Source organism: Python bivittatus, unplaced genomic scaffold (genome assembly GCF_059951505.1).
Source record: "Python bivittatus isolate LINGU-HERP-01145 unplaced genomic scaffold, Pbiv_v1 ctg000020_np1212, whole genome shotgun sequence".
NCBI classification, from domain to species: domain Eukaryota; kingdom Metazoa; phylum Chordata; class Lepidosauria; order Squamata; family Pythonidae; genus Python; species Python bivittatus.
In genome coordinates, this window is record NW_028277030.1 from 118,667,852 (window position 1) to 118,679,365 (window position 11,514).

An 11,514-nucleotide genomic window follows, 5' to 3' on the forward strand; every position below is an offset into this window, starting at 1 on the left:
TCTAAAGGAGGCCTGCAAGCAAGGTCTGTACACAAGCGTAAACTCACTCAACCTTACTGCTTTCAGTATGGAAGTAGCCTCCTGCAGTGCTGTGTACAGTAGTTATTAAGGTTATGAAACTAGTAACTATCTAAATCTCTCAGGGATCAACAATTATCTACCATCTATCTATCTCTATCATCTCTCTTTCTCTCTCTCTCTTAGAGGTAAAACATGCTAAAATCCTAATTGTAGTCCAGCACATTTGATAGGCTACACATCAGATTGGTAAAAACTGGCTGAAGTATTATTTTAAAAATTTGATTGATTGTATTGCCAATTTTTGTGGTCCCCTCACCATTTATGAAAACTTAAAAAAAAGTTAAAAGCAAGAATATTAAACACGAATTTAGAAGACCAACAATGAAAAGCCTGTCCAAAGAGAGGTGTTTTCAAGACTTTTTGAAAAGCAACCTCAGAGGTCACACCTTTCAACTGAGCAGGGAGGACCTTCTAAAGAGCTACGGCAGCTACTGAAAAGGCCGGACCTCAGACTGAGAGACCAGCCTGTGATTGTAGGCAAACCCTTTCAGGGAACAGGGAGGGGGGATTACTTAGAAGACATCAACCCAAGCCAGGTTAGGTTTGTATGTACAAGTTTTTTACAGATCAAAGCTAAAAATAAAAAGAAGCCCTAGTTGTCTTTGTTAAGTGATTTTTATAGTAGCCTATGCTCACAAATCATGTCAGAACTTTTCACCAGATAGCCTGTTGTATCATTTACAGCAGTGGAAAAAGAAAAAGTTAAGCTTAGAGAACAGACTGAATACATACATTCTTGTTTTGAAGAAAACAAATGTTAAAATAGATAATAAGTAAGAGCACCTAGGTAAAGCCCCCAACACATTTTTGCATTGTTTTATATAAAAGTTTCAGTGCCTGGTATAAATTACAAAGAACTCAGCTATCTTTTGCTGAAGCAAATTGTATTCTCAGTCGCAGCTTTTCATGAGCTGTGAAAGTGAAGATTAGCAAAACCATTATTTTATTAATCTTAAATGCTGTTAGTAAGTTTTTCATGCCATTCTATCATGACCTCAAACTTAATCTATATGGCTGATCCCTAAAATATATGTAGATGGAATGAAAAATAATTTATGCCCCTTTTCCTGTGGAACAGATAGTTTTGGCAGGCATCCCAGTTCATTTAGAAGTTCACTTCCTTTAGATTAAGCTTTTTGAACTCACCTCTGTACTATTGAAATTCATAGATAGGTGCATGTGCTATGTGGGAAAGGATTTAATGAGTTTCTAATAATGAATGGCTCATTTGATAACTTTGCTATCTCATCTGATAAAGTAGGTTATCTGGTTGCATATGGAAGAAGTGCTCAGTCTTGGTTAGCATTAATCCTGGCAAAGATCCAAAACATAATGCTAAGTCGCAGTAGATAGTTTATACATTATGCTAAAGCCAAAAACAAATGAACCACATTATGGTTGAGGGAAAGGTATTAATTCATAAGTAAAATTAGGACTGCCCCCTGAATAATATTGAACCACAATTTATGCAAACCATGATTTGTAAGCCCACATAAAATTATGCCTCACAATGTGGTTTGCAGCCAAGTATTTTTCTATATATATATATAGAATATATATTGAGGGAGGCTGAATTGGAAGATGAATGTGATTTTAAAACTGGAGGAAGAAACATCAATCGCCCGTACTATGCTGATGACACTAGCTGAAAATGCAACTGATCTGCAAGCTCCAGTAATTAAAGCCAAGAAGCACAGGGAAAAATGGGACTAAATATAAAGAAGACCAAACTAATGATAACAGGTACAGCAACCAGTCTCAGAACTGACAATGAAGATATTTATTTATTTATTTATTTATTTATTTATTTATTTATTTATGGATGATGCCACCTGACTCCAAATCAATTCTGGGCAGCTGACAGCATAAAAACAAAATAACAAATATACAATAAAGAGAAAGAAAACATGTAACATCAAAAATTCCAATTTCAGTCAGCAATAACAGATCATACACCCACCCAACAAGGGGCTCCAACCGCCCAGCCCAGATCCTGGGAGAAGAGTCAGGTCTTTAAGGCCCTCCAGAATGCCATCAGGGTGGGATCTCAGGGATAGCCTCATTCCAGAAGACAGGCACCATGACAGAGAAGGCATGTCTGCTTAATCAAAGGAACTGCTTAATCAAAGGAACTGAGAGACTCTCAGCTTGAACCAGCCAGGCCAACACCACAGGAGATAGGTGGTCCCTCATGTAACCAGGCCCCCTGCCACGTAGAGCTTTATAGGTCATAACCAGCACCTTGAATCACACCTGGAAGCAAACTGGCAACCAGCATACCTCATGAAGCGGGGGGGGGGGGTGTCACATGGGCATTCCCTGGCATGCCTATCACTGCTGCATTCTGGACTGATGATACTTAACTACATACCAACAGATGACCTCACACAGTGGCTTTATATAGATGTTAAAGAGGCATGACGAGAGAGTAAAGCCCTGAGGCACCCCATGGAGCAGGACCCTCGGGTTCAACTTCTCTCCCCATGCCAACCCTGACTGGAACTGGCGCCACAGAAAGGAGGTGAACCACTGTTCCCACTCCTAATCCCCTAAGCCAGGCCAGAAGGAGACCGTGGTTGATGGGATAGTGCACTACCCCATCCCGAGCCTGCCAGAGGTCATCAACAGGTGTAATAATTGCTGTTTCAGTACTATAACTAGGCCTGAATCCTGACTGGAAAGGTTCCAGTGATGGTCTCTTAAGGAGGGGGTGGACAACTGCCTCCTTCAAGGTGGACAACTATTCCCTCCTGCACAGAAACATTCACCATCATTTGGACCCAACCGCCTGTCACCTGGGAGATCAGCCAGAAGGGACAGGGAGGCTGAATTCATAGCACCCAGGACCCTGTCCACTTCTTCAGGACCCACAGGTTCAAACTCTTCCCAGATAACTGGGCCAGATATGCTTCAGGCAACTCCAAAGGACCTGTACAGCTGGATTCCAACTCCAAATGAATCTGAGCTACTTTATCTGACAGATGCCTAGCGAACAGTCCTCATAGACGCCATGCAGAAATTTCCATGGCCCTTCCTTACCTAACATCCAGGTTACGCTGAAAAGGGCCACCCAATGGCACGCTGTGGACACAAAAAGGACAGGAAAATAACAAAGATTCACTGCCCTTATTGCTGAATAAACTCCCTTCCACACAAACACTACTCAGAAAAGTAGCAAAGTATGCCTTTCATAGAAGGGGTAGACAGGTATTTACCTCTGGAGCCTTAACATATAGTCTCTAATATAAATATCTCCAATTAGCCTTGATGTTGAAAAAATGACCACGCACATACAGTAACCACACAACACAAACTCCATCTTATGTATTTGTGTAATGATATTTGATGCAAGTATGTTTCATCATTGTTTTAAAATGTTTTTAACAATTTGTAAACTGCCCAGAGTCACTGGGAATTGGGTGGCATATGAATTTAATAAATTAATCATCATCGTCGTCATCATCATCATCATCTGCCCCCTGCAGGTTCCTATGGTATTTAGTCTCTCTGTTACTAATCACAAACAAATGAGGAATATGAAAGAAATGTAAATAATAAAAATGAGCAGAGTTGATAAAACTGCTCCCAACACACAGGGTTCACAAAGCAGTTTGTACAAAAATAATTATGCATTGATTTGCAATAATAATAATTAGAAGAAAAGACACTCAGGCAAAGATTTTTTTTAATAAACATGTTTTTCAAGAAACCATTGGAAGGTTTTTCTCTTAATGAAAATGTTGTTTATCAAGACTACATTGTATCTTGTAACTCAAGACATATAAAAAAATTCTGCACCTGCTATTAACAATGTTTTTCCAGGTTAATATAGTATAATACTAGCTGTAGTTTTCGATCTAAACAAACTTGATTCCCATTACTACTGTTCCTTTTTAAAAAGAATCAGCTAGCAAAAAAAAAAAGCATAAGCTAAAACCTTTTAAAGAAATATCTTAGGAACAGATCCATAGAGCCATTACTACTCAGCCTGCAAAAGGCAGATTCTATCTATAACAAAAAAGGCCAATAGTTACATGGAAGCAAATAAAATTTTACACATAAAGTAAGTGTTGGAGTCAATTGCTCAAGTTACCATTGAAATTTAAACAATTTTATATAAAAAAAAAAAACTGGGTCAGGCCTGTATTGTACACATTATGGTAATAGAATAATGTTGCTGAATGGTCCTTCATGCAGACAAAATCCTTCCTCACAGAAAATTAAGCTGCTACCAAAAGCGCAAGGAAATTAAAAACTTTCTTTCAGACATACATATATGCAGGGAATGTTTTATATAGCCCAGACACAAGTTTACCATAGAGAGATTTCAGCTCAAGGATCTCTTCTAAGATTACTTTTCAATATTAATGGGAATGGAAGATTGAGGAAGGGAAAATGGTCAGAGACATGAGCTATCATAACCAAACTGTCAACTGCAATACATGGAATCTGCTGAACAGTTCCTAGAAATACAATGTTCCATAATACCCACTTAAACATCTGAGCATAATATTTTTTTACTTATTTTTTAATTATATTTGAAATATACAACTATGGAAACTGGAGTTACAAGAAACACCTAGAAATTAAGAAGGCTCTTATTAAAAATGTTGTAGGTTAAAACCTGATTGGAGAATTTTGACTAGCTGGATTCAATCACTTTTTCTTTGCTTGGGCAATGATGATTTGGTTCAGGCACTTACTAACCCACATACATGTTTCACTACTGCTTATGAAAGTATTCTATCTTTTAGTGAATTTCATGGAAGCCAAATGCTGGATGTAAGAAACAAGTGATTTCCACAACTGTTGTAAAGAACCATCACAGTTGCACAAATAGCTATAGCCAAGTTGACATCCTTTGCACCATAAATGATACAGTCATTCATACAACTGGAAGGTGTATGTTTTTTAGTCAGGTTCTGAATTTCTCAATAGCCCAACATGCTCTTTTAACTGTAATATGAATGAAGATTCTAAGTCAGTCCTCATTTTTCCACTACATTCTTTTCATCATGGTTGAAATAGTAGCCCTTACTATGAAAAATGTCCACAAATTGCTCACAATACACGTATCAAGTCTAAAGATATTCTGGAACGTGGAAGGTCAATTTCACGCACTTTGACTTCAACTTTTTCTCCTGGACCAAGACCGAGACTTCTTCTTTTCTTTGCTTTTGAAAGTTTGTCTTCTGTTATGCTACGAATTGGAATTAGTCCTGCTCTACCAACTCCAATGTCAACAAAAACTCCAAAGAGAGTAGCATTTTCAACTCTTCCTGTGAGAATAGTTCCAACTCTTAAATCTTCAGGACAAACAATGCTCTTTTTGAAATCAGGTTGATCAAAATCTGTATGAAAGGAAAAACAAAAATAAAAACACAAAGATGGTTTTGAAATAAAACTTAGAAAGAGAACTTTCTAAATTCCAGTTTGGGCAATCTACAGATGGCCTCAGTTTTATTTTTCAGACTCAGCATCTCCATTATAGATTTGTTTGGATTCCCATAAATGAAGAGCATCATAGATTGATGGTTATAATGCTATGTCCAATGAAACATAACCATTAATTTATAATGTACAGTGGTTGGGTACATTCTGAGGGATAATTTTATTTCATGCTAGATGGTACTAAGACCATGAGAACATCTGTGCTAGATCAGATCAGCATTATGTCACACAGTGACCGAGTATATTTTTTTTAGAAGTATACACTACTCATAGGGTTCTATAGCTCCAGACATTACCTCAAGGTAGATTTAAAACCATCATGATTATAATCAATGAAAGCATTATTTGCCATGGACATGTCTGATCTTATAAAGCTGTTCAAGTTTGGGACTATTACTACATCTTGTAATAGCAAATTCTATATTTAATTTTTAATTAATACAAGTACACATCACCTCCTGTTAAAAATCTAATTATGACTTATGTGATGAAGTGCTTCCTCTTATCTGTTTTGACTCTTCTAGCTTTCAGTTTTGCAAGATTAGGTTAATTATGAACAGAGGGAGAAAAACCTCTAGTACAACTTTCCCCAATATACTATCACTCTGAGTTTAGCAAAGACCTGATCAGATTTTCTTGCAGATTATACTCATATTCTATATAAGTATATTTATTTTTTTTAAAAGCTGTCACCTGAAAACAGTGAGAATATTTTATTTTTTTAAATACTTTGGAAGGAAAAAAAGAAAAAAAAATGACTACATTCAGCTATGGTAGTACCAGACTACACAATCTCAAAGTTTCCAATAAAGAAATGAACCTAATTACTCAATTCCCAAACAGTTAAGGTTATTACATATAACACTACACAACAGGTTACTTTAATTAAAACACACACATACCCATACACAACATACCTTTTAACTTCTAATACCTTTTAATGGCCATACAGAATATAGGCTTCGACAATGACTCAAGAACCAATGAAATATATTACAAACTGCTCTTTATTTAAATGCTATTCTGGCATATCTAAAAGGCTGTGCGTTCCTCTCTGAATAATCAAATGTTAATTCACACAATTAAAAATGACATACTTTGGGGCAATCTATTGCATAATTACAAATTTTGCTGCACAGCCATATATTGTTACCATCTATTACTTTTATTATTTCTTTTCACTGATGCTAGCAGCTCAAAAATAATGTATTATGTTCACCTAAGCAGATTATTGCACATTTTCAAATATAAACTGGTATGTTTTTATTTGTGCCACAAATAACAGTTTATGACTGGTTCCCAAAATGTTTTAAGCCATGATCAAACAAACCATATTATGTCTTAGAATGATCTGAAATTTATTGGGATTAATTAAAAAAAAACAACCCACAGCTTAGCATGAGGAACCAGGTCTATAAGTTCTAACAGGTAGCCAAGAACAAGGCCTTTTACAGATTTCTCTGGAGTATTCTTGTGTATATTGGTGGTTGGGTAGAGGAGATGAAATATAGTTATCATTGCAGGATTAGGCTAAACGAACCTTTCCCTAGCCTAGCATAATTTTTAATTATGCAATAGTTTGCCCCAAAGTATGTCATTTTTAAATGTGTAAATTAACATTTGATTATACAGGAAGCAAGCTAAGGAACACACAGCCTCCAGATATATTAGACTATCATTCCCACCATCTCCAAACCAGCACTGTCAATTGTTGTACCAGGCTGGCCAAATATGGGGGTTGTAATGTGATACATGTAGAAGTCACCAGGTTAGAGAACGCTGGACTGGCTCATAAATTAGCATGACAAATACAAACTAGGGTGAAACTAAGATATATATGCTCTGGCTTCTCTGCTGTGAGTTCAAAAACTTTTGCTTCCACGTTTCATTAACAATGTCATTTGAACTACAGTTAATATGAAATATAGATTGTTTAAACAAGTATCATAACCTATAGATTGATGTTTGCTTGTTTCAAGCAATAGTTGAATGGTGCAGCAATGGGTTCTAAAAAATGAAAGAAAAACTTCCATACCCCTTGCTGCTGTGCTAGAAAAAAGGCATGGAAACATGAGCTTCACTCATCTTGTGAACTCTCCCACTCTGAAAGAGTGCGTACTTTATTTTCTACCACTGTTTTCAAAATACATTTAGTTAGCCATTGCCTGTAGGATGTCAGAATTATTTTTATTTTATTTGTTGAGTTCCTGTCAAGCTTCACAGCCTGATGCAGTGTGTTTGAATGACTTCCTGTGGCAACTGTTACTGCCATAATCCATGTTGCAGTTGAGAGCAACACCGCAAAAGCCTGTTCTGAGCCTACAGCTGCTCCTAATTCCAGTGCAATTTAACTAAAGGTATGGTCCACTTCACTGCATCCTATTGTCAATGCTAATCTGATCCTGAAAGATTTTTGAGTCTATTAAAGGCAGTCAACACTTCACTAGGGATGTTTGAGGAATTTGGATATGAACTGACCTGAAATAACGTCTGAGAATCATTGGCTTCCACACTTACAGAACATTTCAGTGGTTAAATAATAGTGCACCAAAACATGTTTTAAGATGCATATTTAGAGATAAAATATGTTTAATATAATATAAATTCATATCTTGGGAGAGGTATTTTAGAAATATATATTTAAATGTGATTTCTTTAAATGGGAAATTGTTAAAAAAACCCACTACAAATCCCTAGATTAATGCAGAAAAGGAAGAGAATAAGCTTATGGGTGATAGTAATATGGGCTGCAAATAAATGGATTTAACTATTCTGTATCTTAACCTTCTCCACCTGAGTGTCCTCCAGTGGTTTTGACAACTCCCAAGGTTTCTAAACAATACAATAGAGATTTTTAAAAAATCTCTTTAAAGTTCAGAGGGATAGGCATGCTTTGGGCCCTGATGTTTAAACAATGTCATCTGGTATGACCTAGGAAATGTCCCTCCTCTGTTGTTGTTCCTGCTCTTTGGAATAGCATCCCCGCCCCCAAGACTCATTTAACTCCAACCCTGCCTGCCTTTTGGAAGGCATTAAAGGCTTTTTTTTTTCTCCTCAGGTATTTGGTCTGAGAGTGGTATGAACCATTGGATGAGTTTTTTCCCAGCACTGTGTGCTTGTGTGTTTGTATGTTGTTTTGGACTGTGTTTATATATATATATACACATAATTTTTTGTTTATTTATTAAGCCCCCTGAGCTGAGGGCTATGAAGCAAGTGTGATGATGTCTAGAATGCAATTGAAGGAAAATTTGTGCCAAATACAATCAAACACAGCTTAGAGCCCACTATTGGGCCTATTTGGTGGCGGTGAGGGTGGTGAAGAAACTTTTTTCTCCACCTCCATTCCATCTTCTCAGTGTCACTTTAAAGATAAAAACTTCATTTCTGCAGTTAATACAACTCCAGAAGTGGAAGTGTTCAGAGCACTGTCCTGTCCGGTTTTACTGGATAAATTTCAGTTGTTGAGGCCTGAGGTACTTAGACATGGTCAGTCTACCACTTGTGTGGTTATCAAAACTGGTAGGGAAGGGCTGTCCAGCTGGGTCCAGGAGGCTGAAAATGCTTCATTGAGTGAGGGAACAGTTCCAAATTCATTAGAGAGGCAACTTTTGAAGAAACCAAATCAGGACTCAGAAGATGAAAAAAACTATAGGCCAGTGGCCAGTATTCCTTCCTTCCTTCCTTCCTTCCTTCCTTCCTTCCTTCCTTCCTTCCTTCCTTCCTTCCTTCCTTCCTTCCTTCCTTCCTTCCTTCCTTCCTTCCTATTTTATATGGCTGCCCATCTCACACAAAGTGATTATTAAAACAGAATATAAAAACCTGTTAAAACAAATAATTAACTTAAGTAAAAACAAGATTGTGAGAGGGTTAAATTAAGATGTTGTACATGGTGCAACCAATGTATGGGCTTTCTGCTGCCAGGGGATCCCCAGACCTGATGAAAAAACCATGTTTTGAGAGCTTTTCAAAAGGCCATAAGGGTTGAGGCTAACCTCACCTCAGTATTCCCTTTCTAGGCAAGGAGATTGAACAGTGGCCAATCAACTCCAGATTCTCTTGGAGGAAACTGATTTCTAGATCTATTTCAATTCAATTTCAGGCCTGGCTATCAATCAGAAACTACCTTGGTTGCCTTGTGGGATGACCAGTGCTGGGAAAAAGACAGGGAGCATGATTCTCTTGGTCCTCCTAGACCTCTCAGCAGCTTTTGTTACTCAATAATTGCAATGATTGTACATGGGGCTGCCTTTGAAAACAATACAGAAGCTTCAATGAGTTCAAAATAGAGCATCTAGGCTGCTCCCTGGGACTGGCTGATATGAACAGATTATGCCAGTTGTTCCCCATCTATGCTGGTTGCCAGTCTGCTTCCAGACCCACTTCAAAGTGCTTTGACTTTTAAAGCCTTAAACAGCTTAGGACCAGGTTACCTGAAGTAATATCTTTTCCCATATGTATTCATCTGGACTTTAAGCTCATCTAATGATGCCCTTCTCCAGGTCCCCTCACTAAAGTAGGTGAAGTGGCTACTAAAGGAGGAGAGCTTTTTCTGTGGTGCCATCCCGTTTATGGAATTCCCTCCCCAGAGAGGCTCAACTGGCACCCACATTAGCATCATTTTGATGCCATATGAAAACATTCCTATTTCCCCAAGCGGTTAAATTAGCTTTTAATTCATATTGCTTTAGTTTCTGAATGATTACTGTGCTGCTGCCTACTTTATATGGTCTTTCTATTTTGTTCTTAGATTTTTTAAATTTATTATAAATAATAATATTTATTATTTTTATAAATAACTCAAGGTGGCAAACATACCCAATACTCCTTCCTCCTTCTATTTTCCTTACAACAACAACCCTGTAAGGTGAGGTGGACTGAGAGAGAGTGACTGGCCCAAATCACCCAGCTGGCTTTCATGCCTAAGGCCGGACTAGAACTCACAGTCTCCTGGATTCCAGCCTGGTGTCTTAACCACTAGACCAAATTGGGGAGGGGGGGGGAATTACTTGATTTTATATGTTTTTACTCAGATTGTATTTTTAGTGTGTTTTATTGTAATCTGCCCAGAGAACTTTGGCTATTGAGTAGCTTAAACATTTAAAAATAAATAAATAAATAAAAATATTGATAAGATGTGCTGCCTCAGTTGTACATTGGATAGGGAAGCTATATGATTCAAATAAGTAAATACATATATACATCCTGGCAACCAGGTGGGGTGGGGAAGGCTCTATAAATCACTTCCCACCAACTCCACTGCATTTTTGAAACAATTTTTACCATTCTTTTACCATTTTACCATTATAAAAGTCTCAGTGACCTTTTGAGAAATTTAGGGTAATGCCATTTTAAATAAATAAACATGGCTTGCAACAAAGATCTAAGCCTAAAAGATGTTCTCTGGTTCACCTAATCTTCAGGACACATGATCCCCACAAAACACAATGCTAGATTCAAGTTTTCCACACTACTCAGGCAGGAATAAAGGGAAAGATTTACAACCCATTTTCAAAGTCGGATGGAGCAGTAGAGCAAACACAGACAGTTAGGGATCAGAAACTTAACCAGGACCAACCTCCTATGGTTTTGAAGTATCATAATTTAGAATCAGGGATCAAATTTCTTAAAGATAAGACTAATTCTTGGTACCAACTTCACAAAGTAATCCAATACTTTTCTGCTCCTAGACAACTTAAAGAGAATGCACATACCTGTCCAACAAATGTCACTAAAATGATAAACAAAAACTGACATATCATAAGCAAAAGAACAATATCTTCAAACTTCTTACCTTTACGAATGTCAAAACTTTCTGGTTGAGTCAACCCATCAATGATTATTTGCAGCGTTTGTTCTGCTGTATTCAATCTTTTTGTTATTCCATCCATCCCTTCTCTTTCGATTATTGCGTTCACTTTTTGCTGCATTTCTGACTTTCCTATATTGCAGTGACTTTCTCCAATAAGTGCTAAAAACCTT

The 11,514-nt window shown here is 37.3% G+C and overlaps 1 protein-coding gene across 1 annotated transcript in view; it reads right to left on the bottom strand.

The window, feature by feature from the left end:
* Nucleotides 1-1,907: 1,907 nt before the first annotated feature.
* The window catches only part of SRBD1 (S1 RNA binding domain 1), a 206,253-nt gene continuing 196,646 nt past the window's right edge, over nt 1,908-11,514 (bottom strand). The window contains exons 20-21 of the mRNA XM_088147762.1: nt 11,327-11,511; nt 1,908-5,432 (exon numbers count right to left, since the gene is read on the bottom strand). Of these exons, the coding sequence (XP_088003888.1) occupies nt 5,143-5,432; nt 11,327-11,511 (475 nt within the window). The 3' untranslated portion in view covers nt 1,908-5,142. The remainder of the gene's footprint in view (nt 5,433-11,326; nt 11,512-11,514) is intronic.